Source organism: Carya illinoinensis, chromosome 5, assembly GCF_018687715.1.
Source record: "Carya illinoinensis cultivar Pawnee chromosome 5, C.illinoinensisPawnee_v1, whole genome shotgun sequence".
Taxonomy (NCBI): domain Eukaryota; kingdom Viridiplantae; phylum Streptophyta; class Magnoliopsida; order Fagales; family Juglandaceae; genus Carya; species Carya illinoinensis.
Window position 1 is genome coordinate 9,747,524 of NC_056756.1, and position 26,368 is coordinate 9,773,891.

At 36.8% G+C, this 26,368-nt stretch overlaps 2 protein-coding genes and 1 pseudogene across 6 annotated transcripts; all 3 read right to left on the minus strand.

The window, feature by feature from the left end:
• Nucleotides 1-6,736, minus strand: LOC122309059. 5 transcript variants are annotated; one of them, XM_043122417.1, is made up of 10 exons: nucleotides 6,597-6,736; nucleotides 6,442-6,482; nucleotides 4,574-4,722; nucleotides 2,963-3,200; nucleotides 2,607-2,854; nucleotides 2,302-2,511; nucleotides 1,517-1,609; nucleotides 1,328-1,423; nucleotides 708-1,244; nucleotides 1-341 (listed from the first exon to the last, which is right to left on the minus strand). In XM_043122417.1, the coding sequence occupies exons 4-9, from the start codon at nucleotides 3,171-3,173 to the stop codon at nucleotides 885-887; spliced, it is 1,218 nt and encodes a 405-aa protein (XP_042978351.1). In that variant the 5' UTR covers nucleotides 3,174-3,200; nucleotides 4,574-4,722; nucleotides 6,442-6,482; nucleotides 6,597-6,736; the 3' UTR covers nucleotides 1-341; nucleotides 708-884. The 5 variants fall into 5 exon arrangements, with proteins under 5 accessions (XP_042978351.1, XP_042978349.1, XP_042978353.1 ...); XM_043122415.1 differs by having other exon boundaries at nucleotides 2,963-3,206; XM_043122419.1 differs by lacking the exon at nucleotides 4,574-4,722 and having other exon boundaries at nucleotides 2,963-3,206.
• LOC122309058 lies at nucleotides 6,595-11,932 on the minus strand. The gene is made up of 5 exons (XM_043122414.1): nucleotides 9,103-11,932; nucleotides 8,933-9,020; nucleotides 7,894-8,713; nucleotides 7,614-7,675; nucleotides 6,595-6,746 (listed from the first exon to the last, which is right to left on the minus strand). Exons 1-4 carry the CDS (start codon nucleotides 11,664-11,666, stop codon nucleotides 7,638-7,640), a joined length of 3,510 nt encoding a protein of 1,169 aa, XP_042978348.1. The 5' UTR covers nucleotides 11,667-11,932; the 3' UTR covers nucleotides 6,595-6,746; nucleotides 7,614-7,637.
• Nucleotides 11,933-19,248: 7,316 nt separating this feature from the next.
• LOC122309188 lies at nucleotides 19,249-21,127 on the minus strand (annotated as a pseudogene).
• Nucleotides 21,128-26,368: the final 5,241 nt, after the last annotated feature.

Here is a 26,368-nt window from a genome sequence, read left to right on the forward strand (position 1 = left end):
TTTCTAGGCAAAGTACTTCCATATACACACATTTTATATATTACCGAATGAGTATCATTAAACATGATCCACATAAACCATATAGAGCTGATCTATCAGCCATATAAATATCATCCTAAAACTGAAATTTCCAACAGTTAGGCAACTTTCCCAAGCAGTTCATACATCTAGATTCAAGAGAGACTGACTTATACTTTGATAAGTTACTAGACAAAAGCAGGTGTGGTCTTGGCTCAAAAAGCAAGTATTTGAACATTTCTGGAAGTGTCTCAGGCATGCAGCAGTCCTTTGTCTCTAGCAGTAGTCCCTTTCAGTCCCTTTGCTAATTCAGTCAAACAATGCTGCATAAAAATATCATGTTATCTAAAGTATTGCTATCATGGTATTAATAAAGTTTCTACATAAATGCCTACACTACAATTACAGCAGGAAGTAGCTTTAATCACTCAGTAACTATCCACCTATATTACCATTTTCTGCAACTCATTTAATGATTCCTAGTTAGGTATATATCCAATGCCAAAAAATATGATGTGTTCAAAATATGCTATCTTAAAGTCCCAAAAACAAAACCCACCTTTTAAGCTAGCTAATAAATAACTGCTCTGGCTCTACCACTTGCTCATCACTAAGGACATAAAGCTGCTACCAATAAGCTATGTAAGAAATAAAAAGGGACCAAGTTATTAAAGGGATGTATTATGCACCTGTCAATATGCATGTCTGGTATGACTTTCCATTCACTTCCAACCAAGCCACATCCTAAGTTGCTCAACAAAAGTTGGAACTCACCACAATCATCCCCATCTACTGTCTGATCAACCCTCAACAGCAGTTCAAAAAACATTTCAAAAGCAGGGATGATTTTGGAAAACTAGCGATGGCTAGGCATCAATGGGAGTCTCGTGCTGAGACTCCCTCCGAGACTCATAACGAGACATCCGAGTGTTCATCACTTTCTCATAGTCTTTAAATTGGTTCTTGAATTCCAGTAAATCAGATCTCAGTGCTTCTAACTGGTTCTTGTACAAATTTGCTTCATTCTTGTTCTTTTCGTTCTCCTCAACAACGCGTTGATAATCCCTATTGTTGAGCAATGAAGGAGATGGTTCAGGTATAACAGAGTGGCCTAGACCCGTTGCATAACCTGGTCGATATCCTAAAACCTCCTTAAACACTGCATTAGCTGTTTCATCCATGTTCCCATCCAACTCAGTCTCATTCAACCGCTCAAGCATCAGATTCTACATCCATAGTGGAAGCACACCATTATATAATATTTAAGAAGTTTTAAATTACAAATACTGCTTCAGATTTGGAGACTTACATAATTTTGTTCTGCAGTGTTGGTGATAAATCCACCTTTCTTTTTTGACCAATGCACTTCTTTGTAAAAAGCTACCAAGTTCGGGGCTTGTTCATTCTTTATCATCAAAGGTGACTTTGTTAGGTACTGCAATCACATATGCAAGAAAGAACTCTTTGAAATTGAAGCAAGATACTAGCTACAACTTACAGTTTCCTCCATAACCCTAACAAAAGGCTTTCGGCCACTTGTATGGTTGATTCGCTGTTTTTTCCTATTTGTGCTATTTCTCTGTGACATTTTCTGCAATTTCCAGGAATTGCAACTGTTATGTTTAAATCATCATGCTATAAATGTATCCCTACTGCTGTCATAGCAATAAAAAATTATAACCATTGTGGTTTAACTAGAAGTGGTACTTAACAGGACTAATGTACTGTTGTATAGTAAACAAAGTAATTTTCATACATTGCTCTATGTAGTCGTTAAAATCAAGATCCTTTACTGTTCTATATAATCAAACTGATAACCTGCTTATGTTGTAACAAAGGCTGAACTTGTTATACATTATTATTATTTACCTTGAACAAATAAATGTAAGCCCATGGTTATTCACCTCAGCATTCTATCACATGATCCCTGCTGCTGTTCTAGTAATAAAAACAGACTGTGTACACTTTGTTGAATTACAAAGAAAGATATTTATATACATTAATATTTACCATTAACAATTAAATTTTCTAACATTACTTCATGCCTCTATTTGCTAATAAGCCCTAATGCTGTTCTAGTAATACAACATTCCTCTATGAACACTGCTTTTAACAGGGAAACAAATTTAGATACATTACTAGCTCTTTAGAGCAGTTTTGAAGATTGAGTCATTACTTCATCTTATTTATACAATTCTGCCTACTGCATTAGCTTTAAAAAATCTGGAATAAACCATTATTCCAACTAACAAAGAAATAACGTACTACTAATTAACTTTGTACCTTGAATGGTTCACCCGACCACAATCCACATAAGTATTCCCAAACGGGCTTCTCCACCCAGGTTGTCCCGCCAGAAAGTGCAGCTTCATGTGAGGAATAGCCCAAGTATTGCTTGCGTAGTAGGTAGTGGAATGCATTGTATTTTCGATGGAGAGCATTTATCACACACTCACGATGGGAACTTTGTGTCCAATCTAATATAAAGTCAGCCTATGACACAATGCATTAGTGAAATATCATGCAGCAATAAGAGTTTTACTAAAAAAAAAAAAATCTGACAAAACAGAAAAATAAAACTTGTATACTCGAACACGGTCAATTAGCTCCTCTTTCTCCTCTTTAGATACTTGTTTCCAGCTTGCATAGCGCATGTTTGCATGAAGTCTAACAATCGATGTCACTCGTCCAGAAAATATGTTGTAATTCTCACAAGATGGACCTCTTTGTCCTTCCTTAATATTCAGAGGTATTTTCCCAAATTTCCGAACACGTTCAAAAAGCGTGTCTTTTGCTGGTCCCCGACCACGTTTTCGAGTTGGCAAATCTCCATTATCTGAAATTGCAAAACATTATCTCTATTAGGTCTCTCATGACAAAAGATAATAAGCGGAAGTTAAAATCTACTATTATGAAATTACTTAGCTCGAATCTGTCAACTTACGTTCAGTGCTCACAACCCTTTCAGCCTCATTCCCTATAGCTTCCACTGTCTCATCACCACCAACATTTGGTGGTTGAGTTGAATCGTCCGAATGTACTTCGTGTTCCCTATCTTGTATATCACTCAAAAGTGGACGTTGTTGGACACGTATGCCTCCTGCTCTATGTATTCCACCTGGTCCACGCCATCGTCCTCTTACCCATCTCACCATTGTCGATATATGTGTGCAATATATGTGCTGAACCTTATGACAATGAGTGAAAAATGCATCAAACTGTGTATATTCTGTATTCAATCACAGTAATTGAGACTATGTTACAACTGAATTAACAAAGCAGTTTCTGCAATTTGGGTTATTGTCAAATCCCTTACCATAAACTTTTTTTTTTTTTGATGAATAAATCCCTTACCATAACCTCTACAAGATCATTGCTAAATTTCTGATGGTCAAACGTGAAAATACTCAATCATTGCAACATTTATTCTTATTGGTAGAATCACTTCCAGCATGGTTTTATTCATGCCCAGTTTTTAACCAATTGTCAAAATATTCCAACCTTTTCCCCTTTAGACTGCCACAAGAAAATATAAAGTTAAAACACCTACTAGTAGTGACTCACTTTCTACTTGCAAGTCTCCAACGTTGCTGCTAGTCACTTAAACAAGTAGTTGATACCTTAATCATTGATTTGCATGGGTGAGTAGGTAATAAAATGCCTCTTACCCATCACACATTTTGGGCAATATATGTGTGCAATATATGTGCTGAAGCTTATGACAATGAAGGGAAAATGCATCAGACTTTCCTGTATGCTGTATTCATACACAAAGTGAGAATAACCCAATAGCTGAAGTAACAAAGTAGGCAAGCATTTTTTAAATGTAAAACCCCTTACTATAGTATCTACGTGTCTCATTGCTTTAGCTAATGATTGTGAAGCGTGAACTTTTCTCAGTCATGATGTCCATTTATTAAATTTGTTTTTTATAAGTAATGTACATTTATTATTAACGGTTTTAGAAGTTTTAGCATGGTTTTATTCATGCACAGTTTTTAACCAAATGCCAAAATATTCCAGCCTTTTCCCCTTTAGACTGCCACAAAAAAAAAACTAAAAAAAAAAAAGGAAAAAAAAAAACTTTAAACCACCTAATGGTAGTGACAGACTTTCTACTTCCAAGTCTTTCACTAAGCTGCTAAGCACTTAAATTTCCAGCTGATACCTTCTTCCTGATTTGAATGGGTGAGTAGGTAATAAAAAGCTTCAACCTTTTTACCTCCCATGTGTGCAAGAAACAATTTTTTTTTTTTAAACCAAAAAAAATTCTTACTGGTCCAGCATGTTGGAGCATCGATGTGTGGTCATGCTTGATTCATGCTGTACACTAAATTTCTACTCCTTTGTTACAAGCAAAGGCTGTTTTTTCCCAGCCACAATGGCACACAAACTATAATGAAAAATTTGGTGTTCTGATTACTATATGAAGAACCTGCCTTCTTAAAAAATTGCTACCATATTTCAGTAACTTGCCTTAAGAAATCCAGTTTAGAAGTCTAGAGAGTCAGAGTAGGAGAGGGATTTTGCAAAGCTAGAAAGTTGGATTACTAACCTGGTGTCTATTCCTGGATCTTTGTTGCAGCCCACGTTGGAGTGCTTGAATAGCTTGTCTTCCTCTAAGGGAACCTTCCAGATCACCTCCCTTCTGTCCCACTTTCCCTCCACTACTGCTCACTTGGACCTTTCACTCTGATTGTGTATCTGTGGGATGATATTTACGTTCTCCTTAACCTAACCAACGTTAAGAATCTGTGGTATACTTACTCAATTTCTTTATTCAGCTTTCAGATTTGAAAACATAATATTCTCTCTCTTGCTTAACCCGTGTTAATTTTTGGGCTTACTTTGCCCGCGTGAAAGATGTACTACTTCCCGCTCACAGTTTACAATATTTTAATGGTAGCTAAAATTTAACTAAATTTTATTATTTCATTGACGTTTTTTTTTTTTTTTTTTTTTTTTTTTTTTTTTTTTTTTTACAGCAATTTATCAACCTTTCTTTATGCAATATATATCCTGGTCTGATTTCTTTATAATCCATTCTAAATTCATCAATACGTTCCTCTTTAGTTCTGAATTGGTTCTCTCAATGTCACGTTATATTCTTTCTTTATTCACTATTAACATATGGATTATTTCAAAGAACTAATTCGACAATTTCAATTTCTACCACAAGTGCTCTCCAAATTCTTTCTTGGCACTGTATTTTAGGGAATGCCATGCATCTCCCATGTTGCATCTCTTCAAATTTTGAGTATATGCAACTATATTGTTTATTCACCTTTGAAGATGTATTCCACTCTTTATTCTCTATGTATTCTACTAATCATAATATTTTTTATCCTCTTTCATTATTATTTGTTTCTCTTACTTGACTTTATATTCTTTCTTTATATACTATTAAAAAATGATGATATTCTCAATACAAATATCATCATTTATTGTGAAATTGATACCCATATTGCTCCCCAAATTATGGATGAATGGGCCTCGCATTGTTGGGAATTTCATGCAGCTCCCATTGCATTTGCTATCACCAATATTATGAAGAATTTTTAGGTTACTCTTTATTCACTTGTTCAAGATTAGACTGTATCTATTCTATTATTACCCTTTATGGTTTCTATGAATCACCAATATTTTAAACCATCTTTATTATTATTTGTTTCTCTCACTTCACTTTAAATTCTGTCTTTATATACTATTAGAATTTAAGTTATTTCAATACAATATCAAGAATGATTTTGGATTGCCTTAAAAATGCTCTCCAAATTTGGGAAGTGTAACTGTAATTGAGTCAATTCCATTCAGCTCCCATATGCCTAACTTAATTATGTATATATTGAACCCTAAAATACATCTTAGGGTTTTGTCATTAGGGAATGGGTTGCTGGTGCTCTTACTGTTATCAGAAGTTGAAATACATTATTCAGTTTTTAGCATGCTATGCTTATAATTTTTCTTATCACACTTGATTGAAAGAATTGATTCTATATTCACTAAGTTTGAATGCTAGCATAAAACTTACGTTCACGTACAATTGTTGGAAATGACCCATAGACTAGTTTTGCAACTACATTGCTCAACTCCAATATCACCATATCCATCATTAATATTAGCAATGTAGAAAACACTATCAGCTCTCCTTATATCATATTATGTTATAAATCAGACTGTGTGGGTAATGAAGCTAATTGAGCATAGAAGTATAATAAATAACATATAATCATGGATTTATAGCCAATGTTGATTAGCCCATTTTTTCAGTTTTCATTTATTTGATTGTCATCACCCCTGTATTGTTAATCAACATTATACCCTAAATAGATCTTGATATAAGTTTTTCAGATTTACTGATCACTTGGCTTTTAATTTGTGGCATATATAGGAGGCATGCATGTAGAAGGATAAGGTAGTCACCTGGGGCTAACGAGTTTATGTGTTCTTGTACTCCTTTTGACCTGTCAAACCATCTTAATTATATAAGAAACACATCAATACTGTATAGAAGTTTAACTTATAATAGTCAATAGAAATCTCAAAGTCTTGCTAGTTGCATATATAAGCAGCAGTACCCCTTCAATACAACATGGTCATATGTTGTACATGCTCATAAGTTTGCCCTTAATAAATTAGGAAACAATCACACCCTGGGTATTTCATAGTAAATACCCAACTGGAAACCACCTTCGTTGAGGCATGTGGCTGCCACCAAGTAGCTTCATCTGCATATAAAAGGAAATATTGTTCAGTCATTTCTTAATTCATGTATCTCTTGGCTTATTTTGCTATGGATATATGCTCGTTCTATAGTATAATATTATTCAAAAGTTCATATTTTTACCTTGTCCATAAACCACATATTATAGGGACCATTTTACAATACACCATTAACTTTGCTGGTAAAGATGAACACTGGATGCAGTAAAAAACGTATGCCCAGATCTTGTTATACATTCCTATACTAGATGGTGAATTGTCTTTTTGTATATGAATTAAGCTTCATTTATGTGGTTTATGTCATGCTTGATCCTTACTTATTTGCTGAGGGAACTACCATGACACCAAAGTATATCTCACTACATTTATAGCCAGCTGAAATATAAACCACTCACATGCAACTACACAGCATGTGAGATCGAGTGAAGTACTAAGTTTTATAATCTAAATACTTTAAAAAATAAAAAATAAAAGATTTCAGTCTCCAATTTTGGTGCTGCATACACCCACCCGTGTAAGCCTAATTTGCTGCAACTATAAGAAGTTTATCACCATTTGACTCAATCTCAAACTGTTTCCATCCATTGTTTTATCAATAACAGTTGTTATTGATGGCATTTATACTGTTCTATGTTCATGAGTTATATGTGAGACTAAACTCATACTCAAATCCCATCTAATGCAATCATAACGTTTTGAGCTATCCCAAACCACCCGATAGTTGTATATGGTTATTCAAAATATGACCACACTGCAATTACCAGCCATGTTCCAAACACTGCCCTAAACATATATATAATAGTATGAACATTCTGTAGTGCATTGAAACAATACTCAAAATAGCACTATCATGAGCATAGATGAGAACTTACACCAAGTTTGTCATCATGACCCCATTACCCCAACTCTGGTCCTTTACCTCCACATGTGGAACCTGCATAATGCTCAGAAAGTGGTATCAGTCTGATAATCATTAACTTTGCATTTTCTTATCCTTGGTTCAGTACATTATATTATAGTGTTATTAATGTATATAGCTTAATAAAGAAGTCAACATACACAATGTGAGAACGCTGACTTTTAACAATAAATAATGACAAGAAGTCCTCATTTCCGAAATTCCAAATATATACATGATTATGAAAAACATACCATCATCTGAATCTGATGTACTATCATCGGCAACTGCAATACTGTCTTCTTCGCTGTCCTCGCTATTAGTGGAGGCATCGTCAACTCCCAGCTCATCATCAACGACAGCATCCTCGACGTATTCCTCGTGGTCAGGTAGTTCAGATGGTTGCTGTTCTAGCATGAGCGAAGGGTCAAGCACCAATGGTTCTTCATCTACCCTGTTCAACGGAGTCATCAAGTCTGGGTCACTGCATTGGGCATACGACACGTTTGTGGCAATGTTTTCATCCTCCTGTAAAGCGTCATCCTCACAAGAATCGGCACTATCATCCGCCTCCTCAGCTGTTGATACTAAAGGGATGTTGTATACATTTCTATTCGTTATCTTATGAACCACATACCAACTACCCGCCACACTCACGTCTTTTACATAAAACACTTGTTGAGCTTGGCAAGCAAGAGCAAAAGGCTCATCTTTATACCATGTTCTAGACGTGTTCAGGCTGGTTAGATGGTCCCCAACGCGAATCCCTCTTCGCTTATCACCAACATCCCACCACTCACATTGAAACAAATACACCTTACGCCAACCCATATATCGTAATTCTATGATATCAATCAACACCCCATAGAAGTCTATGGGATTTGATTGATGTTCACCTCGGACAACCAAACCGCTATTTTGCGTTCGCCGGTGCCTCTCTCGATCCTTTGTTTGAAACCTAATTCCATTCATTATGCAACCAGCATATGACGCAACCCACTTGTCGGGACCACATGCAAGTGCATATATTTCATCTCGTACACTGGTTGGATCCATTGCACGCTTCTCTCGAATCTAGTGACCAAGCAAACAACAACTCGAATCATGCTTGCAAAATAGGAGATACAACTATCTGTTTTTAATAATATCTTAAAAGAATTTTTATTTTGGACAACGTGATTACAGTCAATAAAAGTTTACAAACTTTTATGTCGGATTTCAAATGTAATGCACACCAACCGGGGTGCCTCTCATGAAAAGGTTGTTTGTTCATTATGCAAGAGCAATACATACATGTTTCTTGAACCACCCGGGAAATTGAGCCTCGTGCCTGCTCGCAGTGTTGGTTGTGACTTCCCTTGTAATCATGTTATAATGCTCACTGCAAAACAATGTCTTATAGTTACACGGTGTTTTGATGATGAGATGAACACTTCGGTAACTGCAAAGAATTCACCACTTACTTGAGATAATGCTCGATCTCGCCACAATTATTTAGCACATACCAGTGGGCTCTTGTAAATAATTTCTCGGCTAGCATGTGAATGTTGGCTGCCCCAAGCGGACGTACCTTTTGTGAGAATACAGAGAAAAATTCTTCATTACTCTGTTCTGGAAGGTCTACGTTTCTTTCAACCCGTTCATATCTGGTCTCAATGTCATTGAGATACATTGAGCAAAACGTCAAACACTCAACATGAACATATGCTTCGGCAATTGAGCCCTCCGGGCGGGCTTTGTTCCGGACGTAACGTTTGAACTTCCCTAGGTACCTCTCAAAAGGATACATCCACCTATATTGCACTGGTCCAGCAAGCAATGCCTCGTCCGGTAAATGAATTGCGAGGTGCACCATTATATCAAAAAATGCAGGTGGGAAGATCATCTCAAGTTTACATAGGATGATTGAAATTTCTGCCTGAAGCCGATGCAATGATTCATAACTCAATGTTCTAGCACACAATTCTTTGAAAAATGTACTTAGCTCGATCAAAGCTAGCCGAATGTCAGGCCGCAGATAGCCACCAATCACGACCGGAAGCAACCGTTGGAGGAAAATGTGGCAGTCATGACTTTTCATTCCTGAAATTTTTCCCTCACGAATATTCACACACCGAGCAATGTTAGAGGCGAAGCCATCTGGGAATTTAACTTGTGACACCCACTCACAGAAGGATATTCTTTCATTTTGGTTTAGGGTGTAACATGCAAGACTCATTCGGCAACGATCGCCATCCGGGCGTAAGTGTAATTCCTTCCTCAGTCCTAGATGTTCCAAATCCCTGCGGGCATTTGCAGTGTCCTTACTCTTTCCATCAATACTCAGCAAGGTGCCCAACACACTATCACAGATGTTTTTCTCAATATGCATTACATCTAGGTTATGCCTCAACTCTAAGTCTTGCCAGTATGGGAGATCGAAGAAGATGCTTTTCTTTGTCCAGTTTAATTCTTGTGGTGCCCGTTTCCTCTTCCGTGAACTTTTCCCGAATTGCACATTCGGGACCACGGATAATGATTCAAATATAGCTTGGGCTGAAAGCTTTTCTGGCTGAATCCGAACCTCATTGGCACCATTGAAAGCACGTTTTTTCTTTCTCCAAGGGTGGTCCAGAGCCAACCATCGACGGTGGCCCATATAACAATGTTTACGCCCATACGCCAACCACATAGAATCGGTATCAACATTACATACAGGACATGCCAACTTCCCCTTCGTGCTCCATCCAGAAAGATTGGCATATGCAGGGAAGTCATTTATAGTCCAAAGTAAAGATGCATGTAATCGGAAAACATCAGAACTGAATGCATCATATGTCTCAATACCAACCTTCCATAATTCTTTCAACTCATCAACTAAAGGACGCAGGAAGACATCGATATCATTTCCTGGTGATTTAGGACCAGGTATCAAACAGGTCAACATAAAGTATGGGTCTTTCATGCAAGACCAAGGTGGCAAGTTGTAAGGTAGAAGTATTACTGGCCATATACTATAGGGCTTGCTCATGTTATTGAACGGGTTGAACCCGTCACTCGCTAGTCCAAGACGGACATTACGAGAATCTTTGGCAAACCAATCATGTTTCCTGTCAAAATCTTTCCAAACTTTGGAATCAGCTGGATGCCGCATACAGTTCAAATCATCAATACGGCCTTCTTTATGCCATCGCATGGCTTCTGCTGTCTTCTTTGATAGATAAAGGCGTTGCAACCTAGGCTTCAATGGAAAATAACGCATCACTTTCTGAGGTACCCGGTGTTTACTCGTCATTGAGATCCACCTAGATGCATTGCATTTAGGGCATTCATCTTTGTCTTCATCATCTTTCCAAAACAACATACAGTCATTTGGGCAAACATGGATTTTGTTGTAACTAAATCCCAACCCACGCTCTAGCTGACGTGCATCATTATAGTCTTCAGGCAAAAGAGCACTCGGGAATGCAGACTTCAATAGCTTTAGCAACATGTTAAATGACTTCACGTTCCAACCCCCGATTGTCTTGATGTGAAGCAACTTCACTATAAATGATAGCTTTGAGTAGGTTGTACACGATGGATATAGTGGACGTCGTGCATCCTCGACGTACTGTTCAAACGTATGGTGTCTAGAAGTCCCAACGTTGGGTTGTGCATTATCATCATCACTGCCACTAGCATTTAAACCGGTAATATCATCCACAAAGGATCCCACCCGAATGTCATCTAACATCTCATCGACGTCATCAATGTACTCTCTAGTATCATCTCCATCATCCTCATCGTCTGACCGGTTCGCATGAAAAGGATCATCTTCTCCATGAAATATCCATTGAGTATAACTTCTATCAATCCCTCTCAAAAATAGATGATCCCTCACAATAGTAAATGGCTGGAAGAAGTTATTACGACAGTCCCGACAAGGACACCTAATTGAGTCACTGGAAGGAGCATTGGATTGAGCCATTGATAAGAATTGATTAATGCCTTCGGCATATTCATGGGACCGCAATCTATCTTCAATATGCATCCAAGATTTATCCATTTAAATCTTGGTAGCTCAAAAGTAGGCCACAGTAACTTTGATCTTGATATAAGTTAATATGAAGTGGACAACCATTAAGACCCTGACAGAGTGAAATAGATAGAACATCTTAAAGATAATATAGTTTGTTAGCAAAGAATTGTATGAGAAGTTGAATGGGTGATGAAGATAGGAAAAATGCAGCTTGTCCAGCACTGCAGTACATACTAAAAACATACTGGAATGAGTAAGAATGGGGAGATATATAATCATGCTTGCAGGCATGATTATATTTATTGGTTCAGTACATTACTTATAGAAAGCATATGACTTATAACTAAGAAGCAAGCAGATTTCTTGCACAAGCATCTCATCTAGTGTCAACACTTTATACGCATCGATTCTATAAATGAGTATTGTCTACTGTGTAATTTCAAAATCTACTCCCAATAAATTAGAGGCACGCAACGACATTAAAAAAGGCAGTCCAATTGTGTAGTATATGCATGGCCCTATAATTCCCAATTAACAAGTTTGTCACCTAGATGCTTGAATCATATCCTCAAAAGCAAAGAATTTTCATACCCTACTAACTTGTGTGGATTATGCATGCTAGCAAGGAAAAATAGAATGGCAAACGGAAAATATTGAACCACAGAAAATAGAGTCAAATACTGCATCAAAGGGAGAGAATATAAGCTTCCAATGAATTCAGTCAGTCCTCTCAATGATAGCATTCCTTTGACAATTTCCAGCAAATGTTTTATGAAAACAAAAATTGTTATACATTGGAGGTGTTTAGAAGATAATGTGACTATTAGCATTATAAGGATGGTAAGCAATTACATGCACATTAATAAAATTGATGACGTTCAAATAGTGGAAGACTTGTATGTCTTCCCCAACAGTACCCCTAATTTCTTGTGAAGTGATGAGTGGAACAAAATTAGGTATATGATGATAAATAGATTCCATTAGCAACTGTTGGTTAACAAATCTATATAGAACATGGACTTCTAGATAGATTTGTCAACATTGGACTACCTATCTTAAAGTCTAAATACTAATAAAATGAGCACAAGTTGAATGCATATTTGCTTCAATTTTTTTAATATGTTACAAATAGACTTCACATATTAGTTAATAAATTAGTTAAATAAATTAGTAGTTAACCAGCCAATAAAAACTGAAGTTTCATATTAATGATTGACATTGTTGCTCCAAATTAATCCAACATTTCCTCTAACTGGCTCTTTGAGTGGGTAGGTAAAAACATTTTGTAAGATTAGAAGGCTAATAAATTCAAGAAAAAACAACGGCCAACAGAAAAATAAATGAAAATAGTAGGTAAAGGATATTAAATAGCATGCACTTAAAGTAGGCAAAAAGGGCTCCCCTTTAGTGTGTAAGCAGATGTGCAGACACACTTTAAGAACAGGTTAGGCTCCACAAATGCATTAGCATAATCTATAAAACAGTATCCTCTTGGAAGTCATTATTTTATAAATTAATAAAAAGAATTTTTTGACCAATGTCGACAAATTCATAAGTTGCATTAACATGATACATTCAACACTCAATCATTGGCCAATTTGAAGTAAGAAATGGTTTAGAAGTCAAACAACAGAAGCATGCATGAGAGAACAAAACATGTAAATGGAAAATGCAAACAAAAGTGTTTGCAGATGGTGTTTTATAGCTACATGTGAAGGAGAGTCAAATCCACAATGAGAGTTATACCCGAGGCCATTATTTCTAAATTATATAAACAATTGGTCCATTCTCAAAATCAAAATCATAACCAACATACATAGAAACCTCCTTTGTGCATTATGCCTACCAAAACAACATATGTATGCTGGAACATTTTGGAATGAATGTAGCTAATGATAGAATAGCATAAGTTATAGTGATAGATGCTACAGCTGTTGGGGCTGTAAGCAAATTCATACAATAATGGTTGAGGTCAATCCCATAAAAAGCATTAACTATGTTTGGTGAACTTCGATCTATTGCTGAAAAAGAAAACGTTAAGAAAACTTCAACGCTAATAAGCCCAATTAAGATGTGATAAATAAAATGCAGTACCACTTGTAGCTCTCTTTAGCTAACATCCAAATTATTGACCTTGATCCCCTTGGATACCCTCTCTAAAATAATTAAAATCAAAAAGTCATTGAACATGTACTGGTTAGACAGGGAGAAAGAGAAAATACTTCTCCTTTTTTTAATTTTTATTCAGTTGTTTAAGGCAAGGTACAGCATGTTGATAAGGTAATTTTAGTATACCAATATGATCCTAGTGTATAATGAACTCTTTAGTGCTGTCAGTAGCGTATTATGGGTGTCTAACCATGGTCATCTACAGCTCATTGGTCCCCACCTCCCAAATTTTAAAAAATAATGGATTGTTAAGGGATGATCTTGTAAAGTCTGTTCCCATTTGGGTCTAAAAATTGATTTTTAGTGTTTATGAAACCGAAGTCACTAGCTCATCACAAATGATTCTTTCTGGTTCATAATAATATTTCCCACTTTCTAAAAACAAAGAAAAAAAATTGTACAAGAGTTTAAGCAATTATATAATATAATTATTTCCACAGGCATCCTTTGTGTTTTTTCAAATCAACTAATCATAGTGACCATATACAGAATTCACAGCCTTTTGTACCCAAATGAATCACTCCCATTACTACAATTGAAAACTAGTGGGGTAACTAGATCACACCTTTTCCATCTCATTACTAAAGTCTGAAACTAGCAAAAAAACCAGCAGGGGAATACTCAGCTTGTCTAAATACGCATGTCGAGTTTTGGGGCCAGGATGGGAAAAAAAAGTTTGGTAGTACCAATACCAGAGCAGCTTATTACACTTATCAGATATTAAGAGTCAGGTTAGGTTAATAAGTCTCTTTAATTTACCGAATGAGTTGCAAAAGAATAAAATGTTAGTAATATGAGAAATTAGGCCCTGCAGTCAAGTCTTCTCCACCCACAATACCATAACCAGCAACACCCCACGTCTCACACAAACCATATAGCAACCCAAACAGCCACACTACCAAGTTTTCTCCGCCCGCAACACTCCAAATCAGAGGCTATTACACATCAACGTAACCAAGAAGTCAAAACATTAATGTTTCTTACACAACCAGAACCAAAGCAACTTAATAAATGGTACTAATGTACAAGTCACAAAAACAACAGTATAAATACGAAACTGGTTAATGGACTTTCTTACCCAAATTTCGTTGTAGTGAATACAGTGAAATCGATAGTGAAATTAAGGGGCTACTTACGACGGTTCCTACATCTGTGATGGTGCACAATGGGGTAGACCGAATCGGGCAACTGGTGCGGCAGCTCGACAACAGGAACGAATGGGGAAGAGAGAGAGAGAGACAGAGAGAGAGAGAGAGGTTCTGGGCAGCGTTCAACGGTGACACCCACGTGCGTCTGCTCGAGGTGGCTACTGCTCACGCTGGCTCTATGGTCGCTGGCGGTGGTTGGTGCGAGAGACGGGGAGGGGGGCAGACAAGGCAGGGTCACGGGCAGGGGGCTTGGGGGTGTCTGCGCAGGAAGGGGAAATAGGTTAGGGGCAGGGGAAAGACGCAAGGTAAAGGGAAAAAAAAAGTAAAACAGGGAGAAGGTTATTCGGGGAAAGGGAAAAAAATAAAGGGGAGATGTCAGTAAGTTTTATATTTTGAAGTTCTGTGTGGTGGAGTAAATTGCAGCAAATAATTAAATTTAACTCTATTAAAATTAGTAACAACTGAATGTCGTTGTAAAATATTAAGAAAGTGCCGAAATTGACTTTATTTGGTCTGAAAATATTTGTGGCAATATGCTTTTGTTGAAAAAAATAGATTTTAGTCACGACTTCATTTTTTATTTTCGAAAGATTAATCTTGTTGGTAAATGTAAGTATTTACGGCAAGTTATAAATTGCTGATAAAATAGTCATAGCAAAAGGCCGAATATGTTGTAGTGTGAACATTTGGATAATAGCCTTCAAACTAGGTTTAATGAGGAGGATGATATTGGTCTCATGGAGTCTAAATTGGAACTTGATATTTGGTTGCATAGAGAAAATACTCGTCTCTCTCACATGACTAAAAAATGTTGGTTAAAAGATGGGGACAATAACTCTAAATCTTTTCATGCTTATTTGAATGCAAAAAATCGAAAACGGATTAGTGCTATGCGCTTGGCTGATGGTTCTTCCTTATCTACTCCGATTGATATCCATCAGGCTGTTGTTGATTACTTCAGTAATTTTTTGGGTCAAAGTAGCACTCGTACCCTTCCTAATTTAAGTGATTTAATCTCTCCTGTGATATCTAATGATGATAATCTTGATCTGTGTAGTTCCCCTTCCCTTGAGGATATTAAAAATGCCCTTTTCAGTATCCCTATTGATAGTAGTCCTGGTTCTGATGGTTTTGGTTCTGGTTTCTTTCGTGTTTGCTTGGATATTGTTAAAGTTGATCTCTTGGAAGCTGTTACTGATTTTTTCTTAACAAGTCGCTTCCCATATTGTTCTGATTCCTAAAATGGACAAGCTTACAGGTTTTGACAAGTTCCGGCCTATTAGCCTATGCTCGGTGATCTATAAGATTTGCGCGAAAGTCTTAGTGGGTCGAATGACTAAATTACTTTCTAAGATGATATCCCAAGAACAAGGGGCTTTCATTCCTGGTCGAAGCATTTTTGAAAACTTTAGCTTGACCCAAGAGATGGTCCATTCTCTTCATAAACCTACTAATGGTGGCAATATTATGGTTAAGCTTGATATGACCAAGGCTTATGATAGAGTGGATTGAAATTTTCTTCTTCATGTTTTGGCTACTTTTGGTTTTTCTCATCAGGTTTGTGCTTTGATTAAGGAATGTATCTCTACTCCTTGGTACTCTATTATGATGAATGACACTTCCATTGGTTTCTTTAAAGGCGGTCGTGGATTAAGGCAAGGAGACTCACTTTATCCCTATTTGTTTATCATTATGCAAGAAGTTCTCTCTCGTCTTCTCAAGAAATTCTTTGAGTCAAGTCAAATTGGCTACTTTACTCAAGCTAGAGGTACTCCCCTTATCTCCCACCTTATGTATGCTGATGATATAATTATTTTTGCTAACGGTGGGATGAGATCTATTAGAGCTTGATGAAGACTTTGACTCTTTATGAAAATTGGTTTGGCCAAGCTCTTAATAAGGATAAGAGTGCCATTTATTTCTCCAAAAAAATTTTGATATCCAGGAAATGCTCTATCTTACAGTTTACTAGGTTCTCAGAAGGGTTTTTTCCCTTTAAGTACCAGGGTGTTCCTATTGTGGTAGGCAAACTAAAGGCCTCTGATTTTGGTGAGCTCCTGGGAAAAATTCAAAAGAAAATTGCAGGTTGGAAAATGAAATTGGTCTCAGCGGGTGGTCGAACCATTCTTTTTCGTCATGTCCTTTCAAGTATGGCCACTCACCTTCTGGATGTGTTACAGGTTCTTAAGACTGTTCTTAAGGCTTTAAATAAGGTTTTGAGTTCTTTCTTTTGGGGAGAATCTCATGGAAAAGGTAAAAGAAAATGGATCTCTTGGAATCATATTTGTAAACCTACGGAAGAAAGGGGTTTGGGTATCAGGGATTTTGTCGATATTCAAAAGGCGTTACACTGGAAGTTGGCTTGGTGCCTCATTAAGGGCCAATCTTTGTGGGCTGATTTCTTCAGAGGTAAATACGCTAGGGGCACCCATTTATCCCTTGTGGCACCTACTAAGGGGTCTCGTTTCTGGAAATCTGTGGCTAGTAATATTCAAGAGGTTTTAAATCATTCTAAATGGAGTGTTAGAGATGGGAACATTTCTTTCTGGTATGATAAGTGGGCCGAGGGAGACCCCCTCGGTGGTCTTTATCCAGTGATTGACAATCCTTTTTTGAAAATTAAAGACTGTCGTCTTGACAATGAGTGGGATAACTCTCTCTTGGATCAACTAGTGGGTCAACAAAAAGCCAATGAACTGTATCAGTTCTTGGCTAGAAGAAAAGAGGGTGAGGATGTCTTAATCTGGTTGAAGGATGATGCTGGGAAGTTTACTACTAAAAGTGCTTGGGCTTGTATCAGGGTTCATGCACCTCCTCTCCCTTGGGCTCATTGGATTTGGCACACGAATATTCCTAAGAAGATTTCTATTATGATGTGAAAGGCGTATTATAATTGTTTAAGTGTTGATGATCAGATCAAACGAGTTGGGATACCTTTGGCTTCTAGATGTAATTGTTGTTCTCAAGGTCATATAGAGGATCTTAATCATGTTCTTTGCTCTGGTGATATTGCTAGACAAATTTGGCGTTTAGCTGCCATCAATCTAGGTGTGCATGTGGGCGTTTTTCAAACTTGGAAAGAGCAAATCAATTTTTGGTTCTGGCGTGCTGGTAAATCTTCCCAATTGAGAACAATTTTTGGCATTCTTCCTTCTATTATCTTTTGGAAGCTATGGGATTGGCGTTGCAAAGCTAGATTTGAGGCCAAGAATGACATAGTTGATTTGATTTGGTATGTTATTAAACTTTGGCTCCGCAAGATTATGACTTTGTTTTTAAAATCTTCTGGGATTTCCAAGAAGGATGAGGCTATTTTAAACTGTTTGGATATTCATATTTTATCTCCTAGTCCTAAAAAGGTTCATGTGGTGAGGTGGTTTCGCCCTCAACAGGGATGTGTTAAGCTTAATATTGATGGAAGTAGTTTGGGTAATCCTGGCCTGGTTGGAGTTGGAGGAGTTATTCGTGATGAAGATGGTAAATTACTTGGGGCTTATTCTGTGTTTCTGGGTCAAGGTTCCAATAGTTTTGAGGAGATGAGAATTTTGTTGGAAGGGATCCGCCGTTGTCATCATCTAGGATTTTGTCGCATAGAGATTGAGTCTGATTCTCAACTTCTTGTCAACTAGATCACTAAAGGAAACTGTAATATTTGGTACTTAGAAGATTTCTGGGATGAACTTCAGGGCTATCTTTCTTGTATGGAGTATACGATGAAACATGTTTTTCGAGAAGGCAATGTTGTTGCTGATTTTCTTGTCAAGCAGGGAGCGGGGGGTCCTAACTCGGAATGGTTCGATGCTCATGATCTTTTGCCCAGTAAGCTTCAAGGCCTTTTTCGCATGGATAGATTTGGTCTCCCTTATCTGCGAACTATGTAGTACTACTAGGTATGTCTTAATTAGCTCTAATTGATTGATCATTTGGTTTTTTGTGCTCTTTCCTGCAGGTACTTCTTCTTGTCTCTATTCGGGTAGTTTTTGGTTTGTCCTCTATTGGTTATTTATTGTTTGAGTGTTTTAGCTTTTGATGCCTGGGTTTGGTCTTATTGTATATTTGTAATTCCCAGGTAGCGGGTTGTAACTATAGTTTTCCTCCGTCAAAAGTGAGGGCTATTAATAAAATTGGGATACCGTATTCTTCTTAAAAAAAAAAAAAACTATAATCCACGTAAAGACCATGGCTCCCATCTTTTATATAATTGCATAAAAAGTATGTAGAGTTGCTGGGAAAGGCCGCGAGACTGGACTTCAAATTGCCTTAAAAAGTTTAATTGTTGAAAAAGAAAAGAATAGAATGGAAAGAGGTGTCAAGGCCTCCTCGAGCATCAAATTAATCCCGAGCATCAAATTAATCCGAGGACTCGTACACACCTGAAATTTACAGCTCGTGGCTTTAAATGCTACCCCTATACATGATGAGTGTAGAGTAATGTTCTAATACAAGCTGCTTGAAGGGACTGAAATAACCCACCAGGCACAAGACGTTGGAATCTGAAAACTATAGAAGAAAGCCGTTGGTCCAACTCGTTAAGCAGCCAAGAATGAAAGGAAATGAGTTCCGATCTAATATCCAGCCCAATTAATACTAGCAAGTCCACGTGAAGTAATGCCTATATCCACCTGGGATGAGTCTCCATCCCAGACTATCACTTTTGAAAGCTCCCAAACGTTGTTGATCGGACCTCTATCTGGTCCCATGAATGTACCCAATCTCTCTGCCTCATTGTCAATGCGTTGGTTGAATTTGCGGACTAAACGGCCTCCTAACACTTTGGGCCCCCCCTTCGTACTGTCTGCAAACTACATCAACACAACTGGTCTTTATAGCCGTAGCCATCACAACGCAAACTGAAAGAAAATTAGAACACTTATAAAGACTAGAGAACCAGGCACGCTCATCGACTTACTATATATGTGAATTTAAGGAAATGCCTCGATTACAGATTGAACAGCACGAATGGGTTTCACCGTGTACTTGCGAAATCCTGCCTTCCCAAGAACAAGTCCCCACTCCTCTAAAGTTCTCTCTTTCCCCGTTGTAGTATGAGCCTATCATTATCATGTCTAGCGCCAACCTCACGTCTGTTAGTTTGTCTGATATTTTCGCTTCTTGATCAATTACAGCCTCAACAATTATCACCTTCCCTTTGCCCTCCGGAATAGATTCTCTGCATTTTTTCAGGATTTGGATGCATTCGTTGTCTCCCCAATCGTGCAGAACATTCTGCGATTCTTAAAGATAATACATAAAGGAATTAAACCAACGAGCTCGACATCGTCAAGGTTACTAATCAAATAAATGAAATACGTTGATGACAACATTTTCATCGTGGACCATACTTACCTTTAGGAAAGCAGCATCAGCCTTTGGAACACTTGCAAACATGTCACCTCCGACACGTTCAATTCCGGGGAACTCTGCCGCATCAGAGACAACATTGGGAAGATCAAAGTTGATGCCTCGAATCCATTGACACGACTTAACCAACAACTGCAAAGTCGTTCCGTTGCCTCCACCCACGTCCACCAAACTGCTAAGCCCGTCAAATACCTCTGGACAACCTTGAAGCATCGCAGGCACCACCAACCTGGCATCACACGCCATTGCTTCATTGATGAGACGGCTGTGACCAGGATTTTCTGCTGCATACCTCCATATGTCTTCACCATGAACTACTTCAAACGGTGCAGTCTCATAGGCTAGAACACGGGCACTTAGCCTATGCCATGGTGCCAGCATAACTGGGCTGCTCTCAAACAAAATAAGAGCAGCCATGCTATGTTCTCCCTTCCGCAAAAGACGGCTAGATAGACGTGTTTGTGCATAACGTGGGGAGCCTTTGGTGGTGGGCATCTCTTTGAATATTCCGCGGTGCGTTAGGAACCTCAAAACGCGGGAGAGTGGGGACGGATCGCAACCTAGAGTTGATGACAACTCGGAAAGTGTCATAGGGCCTCCTCCATGGCTTTCAATGGTATCAGCTATCCCAAGTTCAATGGCACACTTGACTACTGCCATTTCTGTGAACCTAAATATGTATTTCCAGATACTCACTTCCGCTTGTTCTTCTTCCTCATCCCACTCTGTTCTCTTTGTATTTTCCATCTCTTTCTGTCTGATCTATTTGAGCAAGCTCTATTAATTGCAGATGTGGTGAGACATTTCAGGTTGAAGCTTCATATATATATATATACAAGAGTCATCTACGTTGAGGATAAAGAAGCTGCTGCACTACATTTGTCATGCCAAGGGACCTGCACTCCAGTCTATCACACAAATGGCAAGGCCATCACAACAGCAAAGGACCTGTACTACACTAGCCTGCCACGCGAAAATGGAAAGGCCACCGCAACAGCAGGATGCGGCAACACTACACGTCAGAGTAGAGCACTCTGAGGTATTCGTATAACGAGAAAGGGAATCCAAAGGACACGTGTTATGTTATCTATTTTGAAAGTTAAAAATGAAATAAAATATTGTAATAATACTATTTTTTAAATATTATTATTTTGAAATTTGAAAAAGTTGATTTGTTTATTATATTTTGTGTGAGAATTTGAAAAAGTTGTAATAATGAGATGAGATGAAAAATTTTCACTATCCAAACGGGGCCTAAAAATAGATAGGCCATAGACAAGACGATGGTTCATGCATTCAATTCACATATAATAACTAGGCCATGGTTTAGGGTGGGTTTGGAAGCTAAGATGAGATGCAAAATTCTCTTCTCATCTCATCATTATAACTTTTTCAAATTTTCACACAAAATATAATAAACAATTCAACATTTTCAAATTCTAAAATAATAATAATATTTTAAACTTTCATCTAAAATTAAAAATTCTCATCTCACAATCCAAACATATCCTTAGCCTTGATTGATGAACTGGTCGTGATTAAACTATTAGCTGATGCAGATGCAGATGTTGGGTTTGTGGAGTCTAATTTGTGATAGGAGAGAACGTTAGGCAAAAAGTCTGTTTGATTGAAAGAATAACCTAAAATATGTTTTTTAAGATATTTTTGTAGTATGCCTATATATAAATGTAATGTATTTGTGTTTTAATTAGAGTTGAGCAGCGTGAAATCGAGAGAAAAAATTGTGATAAACAGTCCTTTTATGTGAGAGAGAGAGAGAGAGAGATTGTATTTCTCCACAAAATATTTCTAGTTTTCTTTAATAAAATCTTCTGCAACTCCAAAGACGTAGGCACGTTGTCGAGTTAAGTCAATCTTTATATAGTGGGATTGTTATTTTGTTTTATTTTTTGTTGTCTTTTGCCATTTTGTAACATCGTTGGTAACTTGGTAACAACTTGATGGATTTTTCGCAACAACGCACACTCTAACCTAACTGGTAATCACATTATCTTGATTACAAAATTAATGTGACAACCTATTCTGATAAGGGATATGGGTAAGTGGTATATGAGATCCTACATTGCTAATAAATGAGAAATCGTTACTTTGTATAATGTTTTAATGGGGCTCCGATTATATTATTGATTGGTCCTTTTATAGTACATGTAATGCGGTTATGATTCCTAGACACTTAGAAGGAATCTTGATTAATGTTGGAGTATAGGTTAAAAAATTACAAAACTCTAGGACATGATTTTGAGATATTAGGCTTCAATATTTAATTATAAGAATGACATAAGATTTCTTTTACACGAGTAATTTTTTTATAGATCAAGTCTTTCATTGGAGTTGTTAGGGAGTTTTTTTCCTAAGCCTTAGGCATAGGAATGTAGGCCCAGGCGTAAGAGGCCTGAGCTAACCGGCTAAAGCCTGGCCCATGGAGGCCCTCCGGGCCCAAAGAAAGGGGAACAAGGGACACTCAGATTCCCCATTGTGTCACCAACCCCGAATGGGTAAAATTGGCAAGAAGCCCGTACAGGCAGAAGACTCATAATTATCTAACAACATGCAAAAAGGGAGGGGCGACCCGACACATCATACCTATGATGGGAAAATGGGACAGAGGGTCATGCCGCATTAAATTAGCATGGCTGAAGAAGTTATGGGGAAGATATCTCCTTTTGCCGTAGGGCATGGGCTTCTGGTCTCAGAATCCAAGTATGAAAACGACTCCCAGGTATCGGGATAAGGGTTAGACTCTTTGAATTCTTTCTACTTACTTAAATGCTCATTCATAGATATACTAACTTAGGCATTAAAGGCTCCCCGGCCTCTACCTTTCGGTGTTCTCTTTGTATTCACAAGCCCAAGACCGAAGAGCTGAGTTGCTGAGGACTCGATCTAAAAGCGTACGAAATATGACTTCAACAGGAGTGTTACAATTACATTACCCACAATGTCAGGGGCAGAATATACCTTGTTCCCAACCTGTATCCATTGCCCTTTTGTTTTGTTGGTTGATGCATGAAATCAGGTTTTTCATGGGTTCATGCAAAAACATGTGTTATGCTTATTATTAGTATTATTATGATCGTTGTGCTCTAAGAGTGGGATATTGAGTGAAGTTTATATTGTGCATAACTAAAAGTTTCATGTGATGTTCACTAGATGAGTCGATACTTTGACTATTGATTGCGTCCAAAGAATAACGCGGTAGTTGTAACACAGCTTTGGGGTGTTGATTCCACAGGGAGGCAAATTAAAAGAATAGCAAAAGAAACAAAGAAATTAAAGAAAAATATTAAATAAGTAATGGAGAACAAACATTAATTTTAAATGTAAATTAAAGTGAAGCAAAATGATTAACGGAAAAAGTACTCAAATTTGACGAATATTAGAGCGTCGGGAATCCCTTGCATAACTCCGATATTTTAATTATTCTTAATTCAGTGGATAAATCAATTAGGAATTTAATTCCCAAAATTTCCAATCGGAAGGTATAGATTTATAAACCAAAATTAAATCAAATGTAACCCTTTTAAAAATCATTTACCACTTTTAAAATACGTAAATTATTATCCCTATTGAGAAAATCCAATAACGATAATATACTTAGGGAGTGATATTGCAGCAAAGAACTAAATCAATATATATAAATAATTGATCCAAACATAATCAAAGAATTAATCCATTCAATAGAAAAAGTATGACTGAATCCATTAACAGAATAAATTCTATGATTATTCGGAGAATAAAATATCAACGATTAATTAAGAATGATAAAACAAAAGAGTTTTAATAATTGAAGATCAAATACATAAATTAAAAATAAATTAAAAATACCATCTAATGTGCAAGTTCATTCCTAACCCTACTCGAGAATTTAGTTACCCATAAACTCATGTATAATCACATTCCAATCAAATGTGATAATGTTTGGTACGAGAGATTCAGTGATTTATTGATTGAAAAAGGTTTTTCAAGAGGAAAAATCGACACAACTCTTTTCATTAAATATGAAAATGATGATATTCTTTTGATTCAGATTTATGTTGATGATATAATATTCGGTGCTACTAATGAAAATATGTATCAAGTTTTTGCTAAGACTATGCAGGAAGAATTTAAAATGAGCATGATGGGAGAACTTACATTCTTTCTCGGATTGCAAATTAAGCAAGCAAAAAGTGGGACATTCATTAATCAATCAAAATATATTAAGGAATTACTGAATAAGTTTAGGATGGAAGGTGCTAAGGAAATTGGAACACTAATGAGCCCATCAACTAAACTTGATAAAGATGAAACCGGCAAACCAGTTGACTCGAAGGTATATCGAGATATGATTGGTAGCTTATTATATTTGACAGTCAGTAGACCAGATATTATGTTTAGTGTGTGCTTGTGTGCATGTTTTCAATCATCTCCAAAAAAATCACATTTAATTGCAATTAAGCGCATTCTTAGATATCTTAGTGGTACAATTAACTTAAGATTATGGTACCTTAAGTACACATCTTTCGATCTAATCAGGTACACAGATGCTGATTATGCTAGTTGTAAAATAGATCGAAAAAGCACTAGTAGAGCATGCTATTTCTTAGGTCATGCACTAGTTTCCTAGTTTAGTAAAAAATAAAATTCTGTTGCACTATCTACTGCTGAGGCAGAATATGTTGCTGCGGGTAGTTGTTGTGCTCAAGTTCTCTACATGAAGTAACAACTTGAAGATTTTAAACTCATCTATAATCACATTCCAATCAAACGTGATAATACAAGTATTATAAATATTTCAAAGAACCCAATACAACATTCTAGAACTAAGCATATTGAAATAAGATATCATTTTCTTTGAGATCATGTACAGAAATGCGATATAGTACTAGAGTTCACAAACACACATGATCGGTTAGGAGATATTTTCACAAAACCTTTACCAAAAGATAGACTATGTATGATCAGAAGAGAAATAAGTATGATACATGCTATGAATATCTCTTAAAAGATAGACCAGAGTCAATAAAAATAGAGAAATATTTTTTAAATACTTTTATATAAACTTGAGATTCTTAGCTCATGTTTGAGACGCTCATTCTCTTCATACAATATCATATCATTCTTATCTATGGGAACCGACCAGTAGAATGAAGAATCTAATAAAGATTTCAACTGTTTATTCTTCTACTGAATGATTCATTTCCTTGTGTGAGACTATTGAACATTTCATTGAAATACAACAATTTGTTCTTTAACCTTTTCAACTTCATGATTTCTGACTTGTACTCGATGGGAAAAAGCAATAATAGAAGAGGAGTAGCAAGTCTCAAGACTTACCAAGTCGTAGATAGTATCGAAATCTGACTTATTAGCCAAATTATTATTTTCTTATTGCAACATGGCATTAATGGTAGCTGCAGAAAGGAGAGGAAGTTGAGGTGCAGAATGCCTCATGGATGGATCTATTGAGAAAAGAATTGAAGGCTTAAAGTGAGAATGTTGAAAGAATACAGATGAGTTATAGAGATGAGAAGAAAATTTGATACGAATTGGATGAACTTTAAGACTGATTTTATAGATATAGCATAAAGAACAAGACAAGCTATCATCCAAGTCAAGGAGAAATGTGATTTTTTTTACTGATTGGTGAAAATGACATTTTTTTTAGAAAATTGGAGCCTTCAATCTAGTTTGTCAACAACATCAGGCGATTTTTTCAAATCTTCAGCCACACTTTTAGGGTCACGGACGGATTCATTTTTTCAATTATCTACAGTTTCTACTAACGCACCTTTTTTTTCAGTCCATTTACTTGTTGCGGATCCTTTTTACTAATGCCAAAAGGGGGAGAAATGTTAGACTAGAACATTAACATTGTTTGAATTGCTAAATTTGTTATATATGTTTGGAATTATATTCATACTTTTACTTGAAAAACTAACGTACATTCTCAGGGATAACTTAAGTATTAATACAAGTTTCAGTTTTTATCAGGTATTTGTCATCATAAAAAAAAGAGAGATTGTTGAATCCAAGGTTTCAAGTTTTGTG

Excerpts from the sequence above, each read along its gene's own strand:
- LOC122309059 (XM_043122419.1), bottom strand. The coding sequence starts at position 3,173 with ATGGTGAGATGGGTAAGAGGACGATGGCGTGGACCAGGTGGAATACAT. Across the intron at positions 2,512-2,606 it reads AGCTAATTGACCGTGTTCGA|GCTGACTTTATATTAGATTG; the intron begins GTATACAAGTTT and ends ATTGTGTCATAG. Across the intron at positions 1,610-2,301 it reads GGTCGGGTGAACCATTCAAG|AAAATGTCACAGAGAAATAG; the intron begins GTACAAAGTTAA and ends TGGAAATTGCAG.
- LOC122309058 (XM_043122414.1), bottom strand. The coding sequence starts at position 11,666 with ATGGATAAATCTTGGATGCATATTGAAGATAGATTGCGGTCCCATGAA. Across the intron at positions 8,714-8,932 it reads CCGGGTGGTTCAAGAAACAT|ATTCGAGAGAAGCGTGCAAT; the intron begins GTATGTATTGCT and ends CTTGGTCACTAG. Across the intron at positions 7,676-7,893 it reads TACATCAGATTCAGATGATG|GTTCCACATGTGGAGGTAAA; the intron begins GTATGTTTTTCA and ends AGCATTATGCAG.